The following is a 26,356-nucleotide window of genomic DNA, read 5'->3' on the forward strand; positions in this document are numbered from 1 at the left end:
CAAGTGGAATGCCTCTGGCCGTCTCACCTGCATCGCGCGATTCAATATAGCAGCAGTGCTGATTTTGAAAACAACTATAACTCGCACAAGATGTTCAGTGATACTTGGTTACTCGTATTTCCACGTTTTATGAATTAGACCAATACACTTATAGAGATATGATGGCAATTCAACAAATACCCCCAACGTGGCCAAAGTTCTTTGACCTTACATGACCTTTGACCTTGATCATGTGACCTGAAACTCGCACAGGATGTTCAGTGATACTTGATTACTCTTATGTCCAAGTTTTATGAACTAGACCAACACACTTTCAAATTTATGGCTGTAATTCAACAAATACCCCAATTTGGCCAAAGTTCATTGACCCTAAATGACCTTTGACCTTGATCATGTGACCTGAAACTTGCACAGGATGTTCAGTAATACTTGATTACTATTATGTCCAAGTTTCATGAATCAGATCCATAAACTTTCAAAGTTATGATGGTAATTCAACAGATACCCCCAATTCGGCCAAAGTTCATTGACCCTAAATGACCTTTGACCTTGGTCATGTGTCGTGAAACTCATGCAGGATGTTCAGTGATACTTGATTAACCTTATGTATAAGTTTCATGAACTAGGTCCATATATTTTCTAATTTATGATGACATTTCAAAAACTTAACCTTAGGTTAAGATTTTGATGTTGATTCTCCCAACATGGTCTAAGTTCATTGACACTAAATGACCTTTGACCTTGGTCATGTGACATGAAACTCAGGCAGGATGTTCAGTAATACTTGATTAACCTTATGGCCAAGTTTCATGAACTAGGTCCATATACTTTCTAAGTTATGCTGTCATTTCAAAAACTTAACCTCAGGTTAAGATTTGGTGTTGACGCCGCCGCCGCCGCCGCCGTCGCCGTCGGAAAAGCGGCGCCTATAGTCTCACTCTGCTATGCAGGTGAGACAAAAACTTGGGATTCTGACATCACATGCGAAATGAAATTTACATGTATATCATAGCCTCATGCAAAGCAATTATGATTACATTTTGTGCATTCAGAGGGGCGTTTCACAAAGCTCTTCCTAAGTTACAAACAACTTTAAGAACGATAAATAGTGACACCTTGCTGGGTGCTAATCATTTTCTCATTCATTTACAGGTTAGCACAGAAGGCATCACCAGTCAATCGTAAATTCATTTTTGTAACTTACGGACAGCCTTTAGAAATACTTCCCTGTTTTATTCTACTTCCATGTTTGCTATGAACATGCATCTGAAGTTGTCTTTTATGTTATAGATGATACAGAATTACCCGATACTGACATCGGTAGATTCGTTTTTACCCTTGCAGAAAACTCAGGTGATAGTAACTGGTGATCTTACTCGGACAATATATGTATATATTCTATCTCTATTTATGTCATCGTTCTCATTGAAACTCTGTATCAGCCTCTTTGTTTCATGTTAGATAGTATCTCTTCCTAAAATATAGCAAAGACTTAAAATTACTTTTTTTAAATAGAGAAAATAGGAAATGAGCTGGAATGTTATTTACACTTTGCTCATAATCAACATTGAATGAGATCTTTTACTGCACAATAATTTCTTTAAGATCTCTAATCATTGCTTTCAGAATCAGATGATTCACAGTTCCATATATTAGGCTTATTTCATTCACCATGCCTTCTCTGGGTTTTTTTTTCAACGTTAACTGGAGTTCACTTTTTTCTGAGATGGAACAAGGAGCAATACACATTGTGGGACTATCAATCACATAACATCCAAAATCAATAGTTAGATAGGTATTTTTTACAGTCGTATAATACCCTGATAACCTTCTACCTAATACATGTAATTACAAAATACTAGACTTTGAAATGTAACTGACTATATTTATACTAAAATCTATTTTCAACAAAAATAAATTTGGCAATCTTCTCTATTTTGTAAAGAATGATATTTCAATTTCTCTTTCGTCAATTGTATTATGAAACAGATCTAGGTCTATAAATGCATATAAAAAGGGTAAAAAGGGAGGTAGAAATGAAACATCTCATTTATACTTCTGAACAATCATAATTATACAATTCAAGTAATTTTCTTCTTAAAAAATGGTTAAAAAATGGTTTAAAAAATGGAAAGTACTGTTAACAAATAATTGGTATAAAGTACTAATAATACATGATTTAATTAATATCTTGCCTTCATGAAAATGTTTACATAAAAAGTCAGCATAAAAAGTTTGTGCAGTCTAAAAATGAATTCCATAGAAGATTTAAAATGGCTTTCAATGTTTCAAGATGATCACATTTTATCAACTAGATATTGGCCCAAATTCACAAAGAGGTTTAAAGCATCAGCCACAATAAAATGAGCACCAAAAGTCCATATTGCCCTACAGAAAATATATTTTTATGAGGAAAATTTGGGCCATTACATTCATTCTGCAAATAAGCCTCCTCTCTTGAATAAAACCCAACAAAACACAGATAAATCGACGTAAAACATATGTAACCTAACTAATATTTCATTGCTAGGTTTATATTTCAATATCAAGGTATTAAAGTTTGGCTTCGTAAGACAAACCAAGGTTATGAAAATCTACTTTGGTTTAAAAGTAATTGATGAACTACTTTAGTACTGATTATTTGCATAGAATACATGAAGTAGGCCTTCACAAATGCATAGTACGATAGGAATAACTTACATCTTAACATTCCAATATGAAATAAATACATTTTTACATGTCCTGTTTCATAGACCATATCAATTTTACATGGGAAGATTCTGATTAATTACACAAAATTCAAACAAGCATAACCTTGACAAATGTCATAAAAAATATTAAAGATCCATTGTAGACAAGGAAAATGACAAATGCCAAGTTTTAAAATTTTTGGAAATCAAAACAGTGACTCGTGCAGAATCTAGTTGAATACATATGAGAGAGCCAATGATTTTGTTCACTCAATATTTCTCAAAATTCATTGCCTGAAATTTCAAATATAATACAAGAAGAATGATCTTGATCTATTATAAACCATGGGTGTCAACTCATGTGCAAACTGCCCATTGCTGTTTTGTTAAACTACAGGAAGGCAAAAATTATCGGTAGTAACGACAAAGCTTTATTCTGCATACAATGTAATTTAGTGTTAACCTTGCTTGATCTTACTCTATTGATTCAAAATCAACTTGCTTTTTTTCTGGTAGATTTTGCCTTCAATTCTTAAGATGCTAATTTATCATTTGGTGTACAAATAATACACATAAGCGAGAGCATTAATACGAATTACATGCATGAGTTATTTTCACACTAATTGGAGTATTTTACAGGTAACAAGTATACTACTGCCTGAGCAAAATGATCTGCATTTCATGTTATATTATATAACATGAAATGCAGATCATTTTGCTAGAATAGTGATTTGGATCCCTGTTTCTTGATATTCCCATCCCCATCTCAAGACCATGACCAATCATAAATACTTGCCTTATAACTGCTCATCGCTCATTAGTCAAGTATAAGTTAGGCAGAATTAATGGACAAGTCCACCCCAACAAAAAGTTGATTTGAATAAAAAGAGAATAAGCATTACACTCAAATTTCATCAAAATGGGATGTAAAATAGGAAAGTTACATGACATTTGAAAATTTCGCTTAATTTCACAAAACAGTTATGTGCACATCCTGGTCGGTATGCTAATGAGGAGACTGATGACGTCATCCACTCACTATTTCTTCTGTATTATATAAAATGAAATATTTCAATTTTCTCCTCATTGTGAAGTGAAACAATGATTAATTCGTCCATGAACATTTGGAATCAGCATTTTTGATACTATATGGTTCAGTCTAGTTGGTCCTTATTGTCAAATCTTAAAAAATGAAATATCCTATAATTCAAACAATAGAAAACAAAATAAATAGTGAGTGAGGGACATCATTGACCATCTCATTTGCATATCACTGAGTTGTGCATATCACTGTTTTGTGAAAAATAAGTGAAACTTTAAAATGCCATAACTTTCTTGTTTTACATTCTTTTGATGAAATTTTCAGCGTTCAGCTAGTTTGATTTTTCTCTATTTATTCTTGTAAACATTTTGCTGGGGTGGACTTGACCTTTAATGCTTGGTCACACACAACCAAGCATTCAATTATGATCTGCTTCAATAGCATCACATAATTAACATAAACCCAAACAGAACTCACTGGGTGGAATTCTGATATAATCAAACCTAGGTTTAACCCTAGTTTAAACTAGAATTTTAGACCACACCTCTATGGAATGCCGGCTTCGTAATATTTCTTCCATTATTCGTGGCATTATAATATATAAATTAATTCACCAAAACTCATTACAATTTCGAATTTTCCTATTCCCATTTTGGGACTCAATTAAATTTTTGACAACTTTTTGCAGCAGGATACGGATCATTTTAATTGGGGAATGAGTTTACAACTGGCATTTCATAAAGCTGTGGTCAAGTTATCCCAAGTTTAAATACATCATGACAATCAATATACCATCCATTATCTTTGGTATTTTAAGTGTCTATAGAGGTAATATAATATTTCAGAATATGTTAACCTCAAGATGAACAACATTGTAGTGTAAAAAACTTTTTTTCTCTCAGAAAGTATTGCTTCATATTCAATTTGCAAAGCAAGCAACTATATATTCATACATCAAAGGTAAATACACTTAGGTAATACATGTACCTAGAGTATACCTTGATTTTTGAAAGATCATAATTCATAAACTAAGATTAATAAATATGAAAGGCTGCCGAAACACACGTGCAAAGCTAAACTTCTACAACAACATGTTGAAAATGGAAGACAAGGTACAAAGTGCAATGCGAATAAATATTAGTTATGCATAGTATACAAACCTGGTTTGGGTACACCTTATTACAAAATATTGTACATTTAATCAGATCAACAGCGTTTTCAGATCTCATCCTCATATCTCCATAGTTTCATCATCTGCAGCTACATCTCCACTAAAAGCTGCATTTGAATAGAAATGATCACCACTTTGAACGGGCAGAGGATCCCGCCCTACAGCACCATGATTGTTTCTAGAATTGTATGTCTGCTGACGAGATGTGATGTTATCATCTCTTGAATATCGTGGAGCATCATTCTCTCTGGAGTACTGTGGAGCAGGACCCCTTGGGGGAAGGTTGCTACTGCATTGGGAAGCAGCAGAATAACTTGGAGGTTCAGATGGCAGTCTAAGCCCGGATGACACCAAGTCTGGAACAGGGGAAGGGAGATACCCTTCCGCTTGCTGATGGCCAGCAGGGAAGGGTGTGGAGGCAGAAGGGCCAGGGGTGTGGGCAACCTCTGATGAGGACGTTGATGGCCCTGCTACCGCTCCATCAGCTCCAGCTTGGTTTAGATTTATTGGTACGGGTTCCCTTGCTGCATTACCATGGAAGACAGATTGAGGAGTGTAGCTTGAGATCATCTCATACTGAGGTGGTGGTTCTGCAGGCAAAGGGAATGGAGCTTGAGGATATTCATTGGATGGTCCTGGAGAGGCAAGCCGTGGTGGAGGTGAGTTGATATGCATGGTTTGACCGTAGCTGTTATAGAACACATTCTGATTAATGGAATACACCTGCGGGGGCCTTGAGCTGGTGGATGGCGAGTTTACTCGTGATCGTGTAGACCGTGGCTCTCTCGTCTCTGGCTTACGTGTCCTGCTGTAGCAAAATGTAATTGCCACCATGAGGAGAACGGCCACTGCAACACATCCTGTTGCTATGGCAACTATAGCACCTCGAGACAATCCGCTCTCTGGGAAGAAAAAGGACAAAATAAGTCAGTTTGAGCATGGAAAAAGAATGACCTTGCAACAAACATAACTAAGCAATAATACAAAAGTAGCAATCAAAAGCCTACAATAAAGATAAAATACATGAAAACAGAAATAAGGTCTTCATTGTTAGTGCAAACATTGGCTTAGTACTAAGGTACTCAAGTACGCTTTACATTTTGGGAGACATTCTTTTAAAGAAAATGGATGTTATGGAGTAGATGACACTCACCAGTACCGAGCCTTCTGCACACTATTCCTACGTCCTCCTGATGGGCGCAGTTATGTTCTCCCCAGCCATTATGTTTGCAGTACCTGATAGAACTCTCGCTGCCATCGCAGTTGACATCATCCAACCAGATCTTTCCTTCACCTGCAGGATAACTGGCCTTGGATTTCTCAACTCCTGGAAAACCAAGCTCCTGGCATGCCACTTCAGCGTCAACATCATCCCAGTTATCATCACAGACAGTTCCCCATGTACCCTCAAAGTAGATCTCCAGACGACCACCACGCGAATCGCTGCCATCGACAAGACGGATCTGGGAAGAACCTGCAGAAAATACACAAGACATTTAACTATTGTTGTTCAACCGACAGCTGTCACACATACTCACTGGAAAATCCCCACATTCTTTCCATATCTGCCATTGTATAGTCAAATGTACAGATGTGAAATCCTTTCGCAGTCAATCAATACGACAAATAGTGTCTCGCCCACTTGTGAAAATAACCAGAAATATCGCGATTTGCGACAGCACGAAACAGAATTGTATCGAAAGTTCATTGTGAAATAACTGGGATGGCATAACATTTGTCAAAAGAGAGTCTTGCATGTAAAATTTTACGTTGACCTCAAAATGACCTTTGACCTTACCATGTGACCTCCGACTGCAGCATAACATGCAGGTCTCCTAAGTACCTCTACAACCCAAGTTTGGTTTAAAAGTGACTTATGGACACCCTAAACATGGTTTTGTGCAGATGTTCTAGACTTACACATCCTTACAGGATACTCCCATTTTCACACAAACACCATGGAGCTACTAAAATATGCAAACACTATGCACTGTGTATATAGTAGGCCTACTGAGGACTCGGGTTCAGGTTGGAGATACGGGGTTAGGAATTTCATTTCAAATTTGGACTTCTTATCAGGTTTTTATTGAGGTTTGCGTAAAAGGATTTTCCATTCATGGGTCTTGTTACAGTATGTCTCACAGTCGATGAAAATTACATAACCGCTTTTCGCTTTTAGGTATTGTGACTTAGGGAGCTTTTATCATTTTTGATGTTTTTTTTTGTGTTCCGAGCCTACACCCCCCCCAAAAAAAAAAATAAATAAATAAACTAAACTCTTCAGGTCCTATTACCTGGTCCCACCTACCATAGATCAAAATGTTCTATGATAGTCAATGTTATATAGTTGTTACAGTGTGCTCAGAATACAGCTGCCAGGGTTTTAACTTGTACATCAAAATATCAACACATTTCACCAATTCTCCAAAAGTTACATTGGTTGCCAATCCGGAAGCATATAGAATCTAAAATAATTCTTCTCACTTGGAAAGTGTTAAACAGTATGGCACCAAGATATCTATAAAACCTTGTCATGACTTATACACCACCTCATAGCCTAAGATCATCACACCAGCAACTTCTTAAGACTCCCAAGATACGTGTAGCATATGGTGCGCGAGCTTTCTCTGCCTCAGCACCTTCTCTATGGAATAATTTGCTGTTGAATTTCAGAATTATACCATCACTGGAGACCTTCAAATCTAAACTGAAGTCTTATCTTTTCTAACAGTATTAGTTATTGGCACTTTGACACTCATCCAAACTTTCTCATTCTTTCTTTTCTTGTGCGCCTAGGAATAGAATATTTCTAGATAGATGGCGCTATACAAATGCCTATTATTATAATTACCATCATCAGTGCAGATAACCCCTGCATCTTCTGCATGTTCACAGTTGTGATCCCCCCACTCGCTGCTGGGACACGTGAAGATAGAATCCTCTGATCCGTCACACATCACATCATCAAGCCAGATGACCCCTGTTCCTTCTCCAAAGCTGGCGCCACTCGTTGCCTTCTCAGCGTTGGTATAACCCAGCTGTCTACAGATCACTCTAGCATCATCAATGTCCCAGTCATCATCGCATATTGTTCCCCATTCATCGTTGTAGACGACCTCCACACGACCTTCGGAAGCCACGTTGCCACCCACGAGACGTATAGTGTATGAATTATCTACACAGAAATGAATATGAGAAAATAATTGAAAAGAAATTGAAGCTATATGTCTATAGCTTTCTTTACAAATGAAAAATTATAATAGAAAGCACTTTTATAACTTGTTTTATATCTATTCAATTCTGAGCTCTTAACTTTACAGTTTTCAAATGGAAACATAATTTTCCCAGAATTAATTACTAGTATTTAAATCCAATACAAAACAACTGCCAAAATAAATGATTCAACGTACACTGTAATACATAACAAAATATGAATACAAAGAATTTATAGAAAACATACACATGTACATGTAGAGTCTTTTAACAAAAGTCACGGAAGAAATTTTTACATTTTTACTTTAGACATGTAGGTTATGATTTATCTATAATCATTCAACTGACCTACATTTTAATGGCTTAGTTAATATTACTGAATAAACAAATGAAATCAGATGAAAATCTATAATAAATCGTTTGTTCGAGAAATTGCTGTTCAAATCTTAGGTCTCTTCGCTATTTTAACTTGCAACTTAATACATTCAAGAAATAAAGTAAAACTTTCTGATTTTGCATTATCATAAGATATACAAAAATATTAACTGAATGGACGCAATTCTCTCACTCCAAAAATACTGCAAACAATTTCAGTTATATGGGATTAATATAAAATTGCTGTATCATGTAAACAAAATATAAACATAACAGAACCAGGATATCACTCATATTATCTACTTTATTTCATATTGAATTACAATGAGTGAGTTCAACCAGAATGATATCGACCAGACAGCAACAGCTAGGCCACCCACTTCAAACACTCTGAATAGAAACACATAATTCTACTTCACGCCTGACTAAAGAACAAGAATTAATAAGGTCACATCAATAGCATTATACATTGTCAAGCCTTGACATCAGTCATATTTGCTCAGTATATTCATAAGACCTATGGATGTGGGTGTTTCTAATTTGAAGAAAGAACTTGGTATCAATGCAACAACAAAAAATTTATTTGAAGAAGGAACTTGGTATTAATGCAAAACGATTTATTTTGTTTGAAGAAAGAACTTGGTATTAATGCAAAATGAAATTATCAGGGTAATCTTTCATTAAACTAGCTCACAATTACAATAACACATATTGCTATTATTCTATAATAAATCTATTCTTAGACAATCAAAAAGAGTATATAAAACAGAAGATTGAAATTTTCTCAACGATATAAAATGTCATCAAAGATGGCCATGATTGATAAAATCTAAACAGAAAATCAATACATAAAATGTCAAGTTCTCCCCACCCCCAGCAAAATGGTGATTTTTTAATTTAAAAAAAATTCAACGAAGAATAATGCTGAAAACTTCACCAAAATAAGATGTAAAATATAAAGTAAATATTGTGACATTATGAAATGTTTGATACTTTCAGAATACAGTTATCCTGGTCAGTGTGCAAATGAGGGGAACAATGACATCAGCCACTCACTATTTCGGGGTATTTCATTGTATGAAATATGATATACATACTGTACTTGATTTTTCCACATTACAATGTAATACAGGGTTGGATTTCGTTCTGAACATGTGGCATTGCAAACAAGTGCAATCTATCTTTATTCAATGAAAGGAACTTCCTTATGGTCAATTTGGCAATTGAAGTTAAAATACATATACTTCATATCCGTAATAAAATATAAAAAGGGTCAGTTTATAACATCAAATTTATGAGAAGAAATGGGAAGACTCATGAGTTCCTTTTTTTATACCTCAAATAAACAAGAGTATACACACATATTGTTATTTTGTTACTTAAAGCAAAAATGAATTAAATTTTTTTTTTTTTAATGACAAGAACCCTCGTGGAACAGAGCTTACCTGCCGTTTGGCACACCACTCCGGCATCTTCGTTTGGTTGGCAGTTATGCATCAAGAACCCATCATGAAGACAATCAGTTAGATTCACCTCTGTTCCCATGCACTGGACGTTATCAAGAATGATGTGACCATTACCTATACCATGAGCAGCCGAGACCGTCGCTTCCAAGGCATCTCGGTAACCAAGCTGTCGACAAACAACCTGGCGGAGAGGGGGGAAAACGAGATCATACATTGAGATTGGATGGCTGCCTGGAGAATTGTTTTGAAGATCAATGTTTATGGTTCAACGAAAGGAAGTCCTGGGGTGGTATTCTGAAAACGTTCTTATCTTTGTTCTTATCTTTGTTCTTATCTCAATGAGATAAGAAGACGCTAAAATCATTGCAAATCGGTATTCTGAAAATCTTCTTAACGCGTTCTTATCTCTGTAAGGACTGCCTCCTTCTTATCTTCAACACGCCCATTTTTAGGATATTACCAATCAAAATGCGCTTTATATTGGCAGTTTAACCAATAGAACCGTTCCTTATGTCAAGAGAATATCATGGGCGCTGTGCGTACACTGTTTCTGGCGCATTGCGCGAAATAGGCATTTTTTACGCAATGACTGATAATTATTTCGAGACACGTGCACAAAATAAAGAAAGAAAAAAAGTAAATAAAGCAGGTACGAATAAACAATAAAATATGAAGAAAGACAGTAAGTAGACAGAAAGGTGTCAGAATGAAGCAGAAATTTAAAAAAAAGATGAAAGGAACAAAGCAGAAAATAATGAAAGAAATAAAGGGTAAACGAAAGTAAGCAATAAAAAAGGACTTAAGAAAAAAAAATAATAATAATAAGGAAAAAGAAATAGAACGATTATCAATGATAAAGTGAGGAAGAAAAAATAAAGAAAGAAAAGAAAGAAACTTAAAGGAAAAAAGTAAAAGGACAAAATAAAAAAAGATAAAAAGATGATAAAATGAAGTAATGAAGAAGTGAAAAAGAAAAGTTTGAAAAAAAAGACAGTGTGAAAGAAAGAGAAAACGAAAGAATAAAAAAATGTAAAAAGTGAAGGAAGAGAGGAAAAGGAAAATGAAACAAAGAAATAAAGATGAGAGAGAAAAAATTAAAGCAAAAATAAAGATTACAGAAAGATAAAAAGAAAGAAAGGTAAATTCAAATAAAGAAAAGGAACGAAAAGGGAAAATAGAAAGTCAAGAAAAGTGAAGAATGAATAAAAAAAGAAAACGAAAAAACATTAATGGAAAGAATAAAGAAAAATATTTTTTTTTTAATTGATAGAAGAAAGACACAGAGAGGAAAGTAAAGTAAGAGAGTAAATAAAGAATGAACGAAAAAGAATGAGAGAATAAAGAATAAAACACAAAAAAGAAAGTAAATAAGACACAAGAGTGTCAGGAAGCAGAAAATGAAAAAAAAAATAAAAGAAAGAACAAACGAATGAACGAACGAAAAAAGAAAAAAAAGAACCCAAAAATAAAAAGGAAAAAAAGAAAAGAAAAAAGAAATAAGGGGAAAAAATAATATTAAGGGAAGGAAGAAAGAAAGAAAAAGGGGAAAAAAGGAAAAGCACATATAAAGACGAAAGAATGAAAGAAAAAAATAAGGAAGAAATAAAAAGATTACAAAAATGTGACGGAAGAAAGAAAAATGAAAAGAAAAGGAAAGGAAGAGAGAAAGGGGAAAGAATAAAAGCAGAAATAAAGACTTATTCAAGAAAAGAAAGAAAGGGATAAAATTAAAAGGGAAAATAAAAAAGGAAGAACGATGAAGAATAAATGAAACAAAGCGAAAGAAAAGTAAAGTAATTAAAAGATTCAAAAGAATAAAACAAAAAATATAAAAGAAGAATGAACTTAAAGAAAGGAAGAAAGACAGACACATAGAAAGGAAGAAAGACAGACAGATAGAAAGGAAGAAAAAGAGAAAATAAATAAAGAAAGAAAGAAAGAAAAAAGGGATAGAAAAAAGAGACGGGAAAATAAAGGGTGAATGAAAGAAAGGGTGGGAGAAATACTTGTGTGTACTTGTTACTACTAGTGGCCATCGATTTTAAGCAAGAAAGAACGCGGACATCGTGAGATGTGATAACCCTCTAGCTATCTTAAATATTATCATAAATATCGTGAAAGATAAGAAAGAAAAAAGTTAAGAACGTTTTCAGAATACCACTTATCTTCATTTTGTTCTTATCTTTTTAGCGCGCTTTTGTATTATATGCGCGAGTAATACATTTACGCGCACATCATAGGATGTTTAGCAAGATAAGAAAAAGATAAGAACAAAAGATAAGAAAAAGATAAGAACGTTTTCAGAATACCAATTTGAGATCGTGACGTAGATAAGAACAAAATTAAGATAAGAACGTTTTCAGAATACCGCCCCTGGACATGACTGGACAACAGAAAGTTCCACTCTCCAAGTCTTCAAATGTCACCACACACTTCCATCCTTTGTCCCACTCTGCTTCTTCATCTGGTTTGTTACCTGTTTTCAAGAATACATAAAATATTCTATTTCTAATCCACTTACTCATTTTATAACCTGCGTCTCTGTATCCCTCTCTCCATTCTGTGATTTTTTCCTCTCTCTCTTTCTTTTTCTCCCCTCTCCTTACTTGAATTTCTTGTTTTTTCTACTAAACATGTTCAATATTTGGCAGGATGCATAGAAAGCAACAAATTATAACACTATATTAAATATCCACTAAATTTGCAGTAGTTAATAAGTCATTTTGAATAAAAATAAAACAAGAATGGAGCTATCCTAAACATTTAAAATGGTAATTACACAACAAAAATTAAGAGTGAGGGAAAAGGTATAAAAAATGGAAAACAAGAGAAGCATACATGTATCAGTTGGGATTAAGAACTCACCCTTGCATCTGCTAAATCCCATAGATCATCACAGACTGTACCCCAAACTCCATCATAAAACACCTCTACTCGTCCTGTTGATTCTACATCTCCTCCAACAAGACGAATATTAACTGAAAATGAGCAAGGATAAGGTTTAGGTTATAGACAATTTTCAGCGGTACTCTTAATTTGAATGAAAAAATACAAGCATTGAATTTAGAAATTTATAATCAAATTTATTTCTAGCAAAATAATATTGTAAGGACTCCGAAACCGAACAGGAGATCATATACAGAGAAGAAGGATGCACTTTTGTCTACAAAAAGATAAATTTATTTTTTTTAAATATGTATTTTTCTTTTTTTGTCAAGTCAAGGCTTTGTAGTTTGTACAAATTTGATATGATCCTGAGAGTAGGCCTACCCTTTTTTTTTGGTTATGTTACATGTATGTTAATGTAAAACGGACAGATGAGGGAACAGAGATATTAGAGTAAGTCTTAAATCTAGGTCAAGTAGTATGAAAGTCCTCTCAATCACAAACAAATAATATGTAAAAATATACCAGACTTTGAGTAAGTATAGCGAGAATTATTTGTCAGAGGTTGGACTGGCATTACTACATGTAAAGCCCCGAGGGATTAATAGTAACTTTGCTAGGACAACCGAGGATGACTCGAGTCATGGACACATGATAACACTTTAAATATGTTCATTTTCTGGTGGGTTTCACTAACTTTGGAGCACCACTGTATGTTTGTAAGTTTTCCTTGTAAGATCTACAATTTACAAACTACAAATCAATATCATATCATTTTAATGAACAATGTCCATGCATGCACATATACTTGCAATACAATTTTTTTTATTTTGATTTATTCATTCAATGATCTTATAAAACAATAAACATATCAAAATGAAAGAATATCACATAACAAATTGAAAAAATGATCAAATGAAATTATGCCTACAAAACCTGTCAGACAATATTTTCAGTAGGCAGGTTATTGAGGTTACTATTGTGAAGACATTGGTATTGGAACATATACAGTGAAGTCCATTGATCCGAAGTGTTATGAATCACTCTACTTACATTCAGTTTGATTAGCACACTTGACCCCAGCATCCATTTCATGTGAACAGGTGGATCCGGATGTACCCCATAGACCGTGGTAGCAGTCATTGATCTCGTGCTCCCATCCTTCACACCGGACTTCACTCAGAGCTATACTACCAGATCCTGGGCTGAATTCTCCTTCCATGGCAGCCTCAGACGCTCCAATGTACCCAAGCTGACGGCAGATCACATTGGCATCCTGTATGTCCCACTGTTCGTTACAGATGGTGGCCCATGTTCCGTTGAAGATGACCTCTACGCGACCCTGATTCGGGGCTCCACCATCGACGAGTCTGACTATATGATCTGTATGGAAGAAGAAACACAATCTTGATGATCATGGTATTACAAACAAACCTCAAATCAGTCATCATAATCATCACTATAACCACCACCACCACCATCATAATCACCATCATCATCATTGTAATCATTATCATCATCTTCATCGTAATCAATGTCATAATCACCATCATCAACACACCATGTCATCATCATCAATAACATCATCAACACCAACACCTGAACATCATCGTCATCATTATCTTCATCACCACCATCATCATCATAATCATAATCAGCATCATCATCATCTTAACCATGATCACCATTAAGGCTTAATCACCATCATCATCATCAACATCTTAACCATGATCACCATCATCATCATCAATATCATCCTCTCCATCACTGGACTATTATTGCTGTACCACCATACCATGGTTACTTAGTCGCCATTATTATTGCATCATTTTGTGACGACTAATGTATCATTACCAGTCATCCTACACTTATCATTACCAGTATCATCCTGTTCAAAGCTAAGTAACCAAAACACAACTAAACTTTAAACTGAAGGATTCATCCAGACGATTTTCCAGCTTCATTCTACACATACCTTCAATATCGCAGCGGACACCAGCGACCTCCACCCCAGTGCAGTCATGTTCTGTCCATTCACGATGCATGCACATATCCAGCGTTCCTTCATTCCCTACACAATTCACATCATCCAGCATGATAACACCATCCCCTGTGCCGAAGACAGCATCCCCCACAGCCTGGAGCGCCCCCGTGTATCCAAGCTGCTTACAGACCACTGTAGCTTCACTGATATCCCAGGAATCATCACAAATCGATCCCCAGGCTCCTTTATAATTGATCTCGACCCGACCCTCATAGTCGGTCTCGCCACCAACTAATCGAACCTTATACTGGTCTGAAATTTAAAACAAAGACCCCAATGTCTGAATATATTTTGATCTTCTACTTAACACAAGCATTTAACCTCAACAACATTACTATTAACAAGGACTGAAATGAAACATTTGTAAGAGCTGCAGTATATCATCACAAAAGCTGAGAATTCTAAGCTTCACAAGCAATTCTTCTCAGGACCATTTCTTTAAATAAAGAACTGGAATGGAATGTTTGAAAAGTCATCTCAGAAGCTAAGAATTTTATTAAACCTCATTCATTGTACTAGTAATTGTTGAACAAATGGAATTAATTCATCTGAGCCCCTTGTCAAACCTTTTCCCATTGTTCCCCCAAACATGAGAAAAAATGGTAATGAAATTAATTTATCATTTTCTATCTTTGAAATAAAGGGAGGAACCTTACCACTTGAATAGCAGGAGACTCCGACATCTTCACTGTGGGTACAGTCATGCTCCCTCCATCCGTTATTCGGACACGATACCAAACTCTCCTCGTTACCACTACAACCCACTCCGTCAAGCCAGATAGACCCTGACCCAGCTCCAAAGTGAGCTTCTGCAAAGACTTCTATGGCTCCCACATAGCCCAACTGACGACACACCACGTTGGCGTCCGGGATACCAAAGTCATCATCACATACTGTACCCCAGGCATTGGAGTAGAAGATCTCTACTCTCCCTTCAGCATCAAACATGCCACCTGACAGTCGGATGTTGCAGCACTCTGAGCAGAAAAAAAGAAAAGAAACTGTGTAAATACTGAATAGTGGTCAACATGTAAACACAGCTAATTATAGGCAGTGCTTCTCAACACTTTTTGGCTCCGAGACTATTTTGATCCGCAGATTTCTTTTGAAACAATGTAGGCACACTGCGTAGTGGCAGTATTAAGCCCCTCTTTGTGATATGACATGGTAACACATTTGCTCACATCACTAAACTTGTCACAAACAAAAAAAACGCACAACCAATGGGTAAATAGTATTTTAGGGCAGGTCCAAGCTATTTGACTTCTGACGTACGGGACATTTAGAGACTTTAAATTTATATATGAAAAATAAATGCACAACAGAGAATCTTTTATGGATTTTGGAAGGCCAGTTGTGCCCTCTTTATTCAGTGAAAAAATTAGTGATCTACAATTCCATTAACGATGTAATATTTTAATTAATATGCGCTGTGACGTACGGGACCAGACAAAGCTGATTTTTTTTTGAAAAAAGTTTGTCATTAAATTTCTGTGAATTGAAATAAGCTGGAAATCTCTCATCATGTTTTCATCTTGTATCTTATCAAGCTTCATAAGCCATGAATTAAATGATAGAACTCATTGTTGTTATTATGTAATAGCTCAAAATATAAACATCTGCGCTGTGACGTACGGGACATGTGACGTACAGGACATTTGTCCATGTGTAAAATGAATGGGGAAAGTGAAATTTCATCAAAATTTATAATTAACTTGATATAAACCAGAGTAAGTTAAGTTTTACATGGATTTTCATGATTGATATATATATTTCTTTAAGAGTATACAATGAAACAAAACATAGCAAACACTTTACGACCTTATAAATATTATGAAAGATGTCTTGCATATAATTCCATGTGTTAAACGAATGGGGAAAGCGAAATTTCATCAAAATTTATAATTAACTGGATGTAAACCAAAGTAAGTAAGTTTTACACCGATTATTATGATTGATATATATTTCTATTATAGTATATGATGAAACAAAACATAACATTGTAATTATATAACCTTATAATTATGAAAAATTTAATTAATAACATATTAAAGACATATGTACTAACGAGTATGCTAATATACATTATGTTATTTATTACAAATGATAACTTTATTATCAGCCTTTTACCAATATTCAACCACTGATATAATATCAGTTATCTCAATTTACTTTATCTTTGCTTCTAATTGAAAAATAACCCTAATTAGAAATCCTATGTATAAAGTATGGAGTGTCCCATACGTCACACATTTGTCCCATACGTCACAAAGCTTAATTAGCTGATATAATTAAACATGAAATTCACTTCAAATTTTTTTTTGGATGTACAGTAATATAAATTAGAACTCTCCAAAGTGTGAAGAAAACTGTTCAACTTTTCCTTAATTAGAATCTAAATAAACATACGCTAAATTGTGACGTACGGGACACTGCCTATTGGACACCAGATAATAAACTTCATTAATTAATTTTCGAAATCATTTTTTTCTCAAATGTTTGCATTAACTTAGCACTACAAGTCCCCACAGAAATATTTGCAAATATATAATTTGCATTATCTGCAGATCAAAAAATGTGATGTCCCGTACGTCACGCTAATTAATGATTTCTTGGAATCGTGACCTTGGCATTCATTAACTTTACGTTTCCAGAAGAACAAAATATAGGGCAAAAAACTTCAGAGTATAAGCTTTAAAATGACATACAACATGTTAGATTTAGGCAAAAATTTAATTTTGGCTTCAGAGGGGACAATAGCTTGGACCTGCCCTTTAAAACACACAAAATAATTGAATCTTTGTCTAAGCATTCAGAAATTCAATTAAGGATTAGCAGGAATAATGCCTAAACATTTTATTATAATATAATACATATACCTAATATATATTATTAGGTATATATACATTTTATCATGCTTTTTAGCAATTCTGAAACCCTGTTCAATTTTCACACATTATGCACCTATATCACTGATTCATGAAAGCAATACTTGTAACGACGTTCCCCTCCTTGGGCTCCCCTCCCCCCCCCCAATTTCGGAGAGAGCAAGCTGATGTCCTTCCTTGATTGTCCAAGATAAATGAGGTGCGATAGCTCAGTCGGTATAGGGGATTCGTATTCCTGTGACCCGGGTTCGATTCCCAATTGGTGCGCTAGTGCCATTTGGTAAGGCATTAATCCTCACTACCAGGTCCTTCGGAGAGGACCTGAAGCCGTTGGTCCTCTGGTTGCTTGCTTACAAGCATTCATGCTTCCTTAGCAATCAGGTAAAAAATCCCCAACAATCACCAATCATAATATATTCTAATACATTATTCTATCCTTAAAAATAAAATATTAAGTATATTAATCATACTTAATATAATATCATTTATCAAGGGCCTGTTGAAAAGTAGGTACATACACAGTGGCGTACCGTGGGTCACAGCATTGGGGGGGCACCAGCAAAAATTTTAAGTCACTTAGTGAGCGCGCGAAGCGCGCTCAGATGTCAGGTATACTGATAGAGACATTTTAAGGAAGCACTTGTAGTCATTCGTAATCATGAATAAAAAAAATACGCATCTCATCAATCAAATAATGCGAGCGCGAAGCGCGAGCTGAAAATTTTTGATATTCAGACCTAAAAAGGGACATTATAATCGACTTTGTAATCACGATACGTACCTGTCTCGCTAAACAATGCGAGCGCGAAGCGCGAGCCGAAATTTTTGTATACATTGACCCCAAACAGGGAGATCTTAAGGACTATGTTATAGGAATAATCCCTTAATAGTATACATATCTCACCGTGGTCATCTAATACCAATACCAAGTGCTTGCTGAATTTGATAGAATTACATTTAAACACTTATGAAGCACTTGTACTCATTGTAATCATGAATAACATACGCATCTCACTAATCAAATATTGCGAGCGCGAAGCGCGAGCTGAAAATTTAGGAAATTTAGACCTGAAGAGGGGCATTCTATAGCTTGTTTGTAGGAATTCACTAAGACCATACGTATTTAACTAACCAAATGATGCGAGCGCGAAGAGCGAGCTGAAAAATTTTGATATTCAGATCAGAAAAAGGGACATTTTAAGGACTGATTTTAGGAATTCACGGAGAGCAGACATATCTCACCAATCCACGGATGCGAACGTAATCACGGACAGGAAATATTTTATATTAAGACCTTAACATGGGGCAATCACTTTAAGTAGTCATGAAAAAGAAGCATATGTCACTGCATAAAACAATAATATATTTGGTTTATATTGACTTGAAACGGGAGTTTTTCGTACAACAGGTTTATATATCTCTTTAAACAGACAATGCGAGCACCAGGAACAATGACATCATAGGCCCTGAGCAAATAAAGTTTCATTAAGTTAGGATAAATTTTTTTTCTATGTAACATAACATGATTATAATATCATATACCATTATAATGAATAATTATTTATTCTTTCCCACTACGTTCCTCTTCCTTTCTCCCTCTGTTTCTCCTTTTCCCCGTTTTTTTTTTTTTTTTTTTTTTTTTTTTTTTTTTGTCAGCCGATTGGGGGGCACGTGCCCCCCCCATGCTCCCCCCCCCCCCCCGTAGTTACGCCACTGTACATACAGATATATTTTATCATGCTTTTTAGCAATTCTGAAACCCTGTTCAATTTTCACACATTATGCACCTACATGTATATCACTGATTCATGAAAGCAATACTTTTCACATTTTTTCATGTAAGCGTACATGTATAAGGTCAACCTTGTAACGATGTTCCCCTCCCTGGGCTTCCCCTCCCCCCCCCCACCCACCCAATTCTGGAGAGAGCAAGCTGATGTCCTTCCTTAATTGTCTAAGATAAATGAGTATTATTTGTGGAAGAGATAAGAACTGTTTGCATGTACACTGGAAGTAGGCTAACATGATATGGCACAATCCACTGTTCTGTCCATTCGATAAGATCTCGCTAACAATTTCCTTCTAACAATGTCTAGATGTCTACTCTAGTCTAAAGTGTGTCTGTTTGATTCAAAATCATAAGTAATATATGCATATATATACATAAGGCATCTCCATAATTTATGCTTTGATATTATTTGTCTTTTTTAAGTGTTGATACCTCTCGACAAAACCTACTGCCATGTATCAAATAACTGTGGCACATTTCAGAAAGGGGTAATAAGAACTTTTAACTAATTTTTTATGAAACAATGATGTGAAAATTTGGGATCTTTGTCTCAAAAGCTTCCTCAAACTGTGTTCAAACAAAATAAACTGTAATATTCTATACTGTTGGAGAAAGTTTAGGAATAGCTTTATGCGTTCTAATTATAAACAAAATAACAAAAACATGATCAATCATATTACATTGTTCCAGCACAAGATATCTAATGATTTCTGTCTTTTTCACAACTTATTTTGGAATACAAATTTACTTTTAATAAGCTTTAAAATAATGATCTTTAGATTATCTAACTGAAAATGAAAAACTATACAATAGGCACTGCAACAATTATCTGCCAAAGAGTAAAAACTGTGTGTTGTGAGTCCCAAATTGGTATGATTTAGAATTCTCCTCAGCAACAACGTTGTGGGCCACAAATTCTATTTTAAAAAACACATAAATAACTTCTGAATTAGCCTAAACTAGAGACAGAACAAAATCAAAGTGTTATGAAATATCCTATTTATAAATAATTCACAAAATTGACCCCACTGCTGTGTTGGATTGGATATTCTTAAAATATGATATATGAAAGTACCGCAGGCTACAAAGTGAACTGGCACCTTTAGGCCTATGACAATTATTAGCTCGTTATTGCCAGTTTTCATTTCTGACTTGTGGAAATACTCCATGATGTAACTCTCTATAATCTGCATTACTGAGCTCCAAATGGGAATAGGAGATGAACTTGGATAAAGGGAAAGTTTAATCCTCTTTCCTACAAAACAGTTAAGGCCCTATAAAAGAACCACATTACAGTTGGAACTTGAGCACAAAGTATGCCCTATGGATTACTCCACAAGAATGGATGAATCAATACAAGTTCATGGATGGGTTGTTTCCTCAAATAAACAACATTATGCAGGTGCCATAATACATTCAAGGTTATACTAAATTATTTGGGTGTGTATTTTTCATGTTTTTCAGGTTTTTTGTCTTTTTTTATATACTCATTTGGTTTTATCCACCCTACATAGTGCTGTATAAACTTGTACATTTTTGTTCTTACAATCCGTATTAAGATTGAGCATGAATTTAAATGCAGATGCAGTTTAAAAATATATTCCCTGAATATTTCGAATTCAAAACTATTAGATTAATATGTAGACAGTATTACTATTACATGTAGCAGCAGTAAAGCCATGTCACATGTAGTAATACTTACATAGAGTAAAAAAAAAACAGATATAAATGGTGGTGGTAGTAGCAGCAGCAGCAGCAGTAGTCATAGTAGTAGTAGTAGTAGTAGTTCGGTACTAGTATGTGGTAGTAGTAGTAGCAGTAGTAACAGCAGTAGTAGTAATAGTAATAGTAGTAGTAGTAGTAGTAGTAGTAGTAGTAGTAGTAGTAGTAGTAGTAGTAGTAGTAGTAGTAGTAGTAGTAGAAGAAGAAGAGGTAGTAGTAGAAGAAGAAGAGGTAGTAGTAGAAGTAGTAGTGGTAGTAGTAGTGGTAGTAGTAGTACTTAGTAGTAGTAGTAGTAGTAGTAGTAGTAGTAGTAATAGTAAATAGCAGTAGTAGTAGTATAAGAAGTAGTAGGTTGAAAAGAAATTCCACAGGAGATATGAGAGTGAGACTCATAGGCAGCGGAAGCGGGGGGACCTGTCCCCCCTGAACTGAGGTGGGGGGGGGGACGATCCCCCCCTAAAGTTTGTGTTGATAACCTTTTTTTTGCTTGTCAATTTTGTTTTCTGCGCCCCCCCCCCCTAAATTAAGGTGGACCCCCCTAAAATTTTGGTTGATAACCTTTTTTTTTTTTTGCTTGTCAAAAAATTTTGTTGGTCCCCCCTATAAATTTTTGGGCTTCCACCACCAATAATCATTCTTACAACAATCATGAAATAAATATAAATCATAACCATTTTCAACACTAACAAATTTAACAATGATGGTAACTATCCCTGTTAATAATTATGACAAGGAAATAATAAACCTGAATATGGAATGAGCTTTGTGGATGAGAAAAGAAAACTGAAATTGAAAATAGTAAAATTGAAGAAATGGCAGAAGAAAATGGAAAAGAACTGAACATCATTAAAGTTCACAATAATACTGTCAGAAAGGAAGTTATATATTCAGAGAAACAACTAATTGGTTACTACGTATACTACTCGTATACCCACATAATGTAATGCAGATTATAGATGAAATATAGTAGGGGAGTATTTATCTAGTAGTAGTACAGGTAGACTCTATGCCAATTAAATTGCACAACCCTGTATGATTAATATACAGACCTTGCCCTTGCGAGACGACAGGTGTCACTAGAAGCATGTAGGAAACAAGAAGCAATGATAACGACTCCATGATAAATGCAATGATCTCTCTCTTCATCATCATGGCCTCATTTCCCCGCTCCTGACTCCTGTCTCTAGATCATCAGAATGTCTTGTCAAGGCAATTAGGTTAATGATTACCAGCAGAAGAGCCTTCGCTACTCGCTAGATCGTATGGAGCAAGCCTCCAGGGAACGAAAATCCTCTACTGTTGCTGTTAGCACCACGAATCATGATCTCAACGTCAAAGAATGCGAGTTTCTGGTTGAACATGTAGCCCGACGCTCTCCCTCAAATGAATGCATGTCCGCCGATCGATGTCACTTTACTCTTCGTATACCAGTCGAATAATAAAAACGGTACCGAAATATAGATTTATTTTACCTTTATGTCCTGCTAGTCATGATGACAGTTGATCAACTATCAATCGTTTGCTTTGTCAAATTGCCCTTGATGTAAATTAGATTCAACAAATATTGATTTGATGCGGAATAAGGGGTCAGACAGCAGCACCGAGTAAGTGATTTCACACGCACTGGATGGACTGCATTCGCAGGTTTTAAAGAGGGGTATGCGTAAGGTCCAGAGCCCCTCTTTCAAAACTCTGGTAAGTGAGCGCTATGTTGCGGCGTGTAAAGTGCGGGGTAATTCCAGGGGCACTGGGGAGGGGCATCGGGTGCCCCCCCCCCCATAAATAAAAAAATAAAAATAAATAAATAAATAGATAACATTGAATGAATGAATAAACAAATAAATAAACAAATAAATAGATAAAGAAGAGAAGGAATATTTGGGAAGACGGTACTAAAGCCCTGTACAGCACAAATAGTTAATTTCAACTTGCATTATACATGCAACATTCAACCGTGCCCAACCGTGTTAACTTCTTGAAGGATCATAATATTTGCCCCTCCATCCCAAATTTATTCGTTGCGACTTTGTAACTTCAAGCCAGTAGAAGGGGGTGTTCCGGGGTTCGATCGACCCCCTCCAAAAAAAAAAGCAAGAAAAAATAGGAAAACAGTTTTAGGGGGACAACACGGTGCCCAACAACTGTCACTTTTTTTTTTTGGGGGGGGGGGGCTTGTCTTTACTAAATGGCCAAACAGTTTTGACTTCTGACCCCCATAGGCGGATCCAGGGGGGCCGAGAGGCCCGGGACCCCTATTGGCGGAGCAAAAAAAAAGAAAAAAAAGTAAAGAAATTTAAAAAAAGAAAAAAAAAGGAGGGAAAAGAGAGGAGAAAAAAGAAGAGGAGGAGACGAGTGAATAAAGTAAGATGAGGGGAAGACATGGAAATAAACATGGGCGGAAATCCCAGGGGGGACAGGGGGGACGTGTCCCCCCTACTCAAAATAGTAGGGGGGACACAATATCAAATGTCCCCCCTACTATTTGTGGCCTTTTATGATGGTAAAAAATACATCGTTCAAAATCGAAATAAAACATGCATTTTAGGACGAGATTACCTTACTTTTGGGCGATAACCTTTTTTTAACCCCTTGTCTCCCCTACCTTTTGGGAGAGATTTCCGCCCCTGGAAATAAAAAGAATATTTCATGTCACTTTATAAAATTTTCGCTCGCGCTTCGCGCTCGCATTGCCTGTTAGGTGATTTTGATATCTTGTTCAATATGGAGTTTGAATATCAAGTTTGGAAGTCAATGTACAAAACTTTTCAAAATATCCATTTTCAGGTCTGATTGTCAAAACGTATCAGCTGGCGCTGTGCTCGCATTTTGATTGGAGAGTTATGTATGTCTCAATATTGATTATACGACAAACTTCTTAAAATCCCCTTTTAATGACACTTTATCAAAAAATTTGGCTCGCGATTTGCGCTCGCATTATATTAATAGTTAAAAACATATTAACTGATGCATCCTATTTATGATTACAAAAGTGCTTGAAATTACCATTTTTTTCAGGCCATAATATCACCAGATTTCGTGCCGTCATTAGGCATTAATGAGTGAGATATTAATTTAGACATTAAATTGTCCCTTTTGTTTTATCTCGCGCTTAGCAAGAGGAATATGAAGATAGTCATCATTTTCATATGATGACATGTCTGTCCCGGTCTTATATGTCAAAACTCAAAGTAATAATAATTGAACATAATTATCAGCTCTTTATTAAGTGCGATCCATATCCACGTCACACTTTTCCTACAAAGTGCTTGAATATAGAGCAGAAATTGACTCTTTTTTCAGTCGGAATATCAAATAGTTTAATCTATTTAAATCATTAGCCAGTTACAGATCACAATATCAAAAATGTTCTGCTCGCGCTGTGTGCTCCTATTATCAAGGTAGGAAGATCCCTTATTACTCACTCTTTTCATGATTTACAAGACATGAATAGAGTGTCCCGTTTTTAGGTTTAAATCTCGATTTTCCGCTTGCGCTTCGCGCTCGCATGACTTGTTTAGTTATATAGCTATCCTGTTCACGATTACAAAAAAAATTGATTAAAATTTTCCATTCTGTATGTAGAAATGTCAAAATGTATCAGTTCGCGCTCGCATTATTTGATTGTTGAAATATGTAACGTCTTCATGGCTAAGTGCAAGCAGTCCTTAACAGGTATACCTTTTCGATCACTTGAAAATGTATACATATAAAAATTTTCTGCTCGCGCTTTGACAAATACTACGGCAAACGCGAGGTGGCCGCAAGGCACCCTCACGGCGGCCGCAGGGGGACATGGGGACAGGGGGACTGTATACATGGTATACAGTGAGTATACCATGAATTGCTTGTCACATGATATTTTACATTAGACATTTCCTTTCAGAAAGTTTCTAAAGTGTCGCACCATGCCCATGCGCGTATTCTGGGCGGGAGGGAGGGGGGTGGGTTTTCGGGGTCCGGGCCCGCGGGTAGCGATTTTTTTTTCCCAAACAGGTTTACCTATTACGGTCATATACTGCCTCCTGATTGGTTGAAATGTATACGGTCTCATGAATATTCATGATGAGGCTACAACACGGCATAAGCTGATCGAGAGTCTGTAGTACAGGGGGTACAGGGGGCTTGGGGATGTTGCCCCTCCAAGTACAACTGTCATTACCGAGAAAAAAGGGGAAAAGAAAAGTTCGAATTGTTAATATATGATTCTTGAGTCTGGATAATGTTAAAATCTGTCAAAAAATAGATTCTCATTTTTAAAAGGGCATTTTTAATGAATCTGATCTCTCGTTCGTAAATAGACCTATTTAGACAAATCATACCAAATAGGACCTGTACACCATCTTTGACTTATTATGTCAATGCAAAAGAATATTAAAATTTTACAAATGAAATGATGATGGTCTTATTCTCAGTATTCTTGGATCGTATAACAGCTACATGGCTACAGGACCTACTTTACCAATATCAATTTGGTCCGATTATTGTTTGGTCCAGCAATCTTGGTCCTTTACTCACTAGTCATTTATTCCAATTACCATAATATGGCCTAATTTTCACTTCATCTATTTGGTTTGTTGACTATTTTTTTTATCATATTGACTAATTATTGATGGACCGCATAGACATGATAGATATTACACGAAATGTCATTCTACTTAATTTCCTTTATTTCATTTTCAATAAAATACAAATCCAGTAAAGACATTCGAGCCCATACAAATTAATACGATAAAAAACATTGTGCAATCGTCACTGTAAAATGTACGAATATAATTTTAAAAAATACTTAATCATTAATAACAACCGTATATACTGCAATGAAACCTCAACAATCAATTATGCATATAAGGAAATGGTTGTTGTTATCATAATAAAAAACAAGTATCAATTCGCAAGAATGATAAAGTAAAGGTTGTATAGACAATGTACAATATGCAACATGAAATCTCTCAATTGATTAAAGAAATGGTGGTAGTTAGTTACAATGAAAATTTGTAGCAATGGTCAAAACTATTATAGCAATGATTTGAATTACAATGGGACTATTTCTTTAAGATTTCCTAAACAAGA

General features: G+C 35.5%; 1 protein-coding gene across 1 annotated transcript; it reads right to left on the minus strand.

Annotated features, from left to right (window-relative positions):
- Positions 1-4,091: 4,091 nt before the first annotated feature.
- On the minus strand, positions 4,092-22,951 carry LOC129254526 (deleted in malignant brain tumors 1 protein-like). The gene is made up of 9 exons (XM_054892990.2): positions 22,336-22,951; positions 15,544-15,864; positions 14,819-15,139; positions 13,897-14,226; positions 12,823-12,935; positions 9,937-10,138; positions 7,755-8,078; positions 6,057-6,377; positions 4,092-5,805 (listed from the first exon to the last, which is right to left on the minus strand). Exons 1-9 carry the CDS (start codon positions 22,436-22,438, stop codon positions 4,964-4,966), a joined length of 2,877 nt encoding a protein of 958 aa, XP_054748965.2. The 5' UTR covers positions 22,439-22,951; the 3' UTR covers positions 4,092-4,963.
- Positions 22,952-26,356: the final 3,405 nt, after the last annotated feature.

This window comes from Lytechinus pictus, chromosome 2 (genome assembly GCF_037042905.1).
Source record: "Lytechinus pictus isolate F3 Inbred chromosome 2, Lp3.0, whole genome shotgun sequence".
NCBI lineage: Eukaryota > Metazoa > Echinodermata > Echinoidea > Temnopleuroida > Toxopneustidae > Lytechinus > Lytechinus pictus.

Bases quoted from the DNA above. Each gene is read 5' to 3' on its own strand.
- LOC129254526 (XM_054892990.2), bottom strand. From the start codon at position 22,438: ATGATGATGAAGAGAGAGATCATTGCATTTATCATGGAGTCGTTATCA. The intron at 12,936-13,896 runs GTAAGTAGAGTG...GCTCATTTTCAG, and splicing joins GTGTGCTAATCAAACTGAAT to TTAATATTCGTCTTGTTGGA. The intron at 8,079-9,936 runs GTAAGCTCTGTT...ATTTCTGTGTAG, and splicing joins AGTGGTGTGCCAAACGGCAG to ATAATTCATACACTATACGT.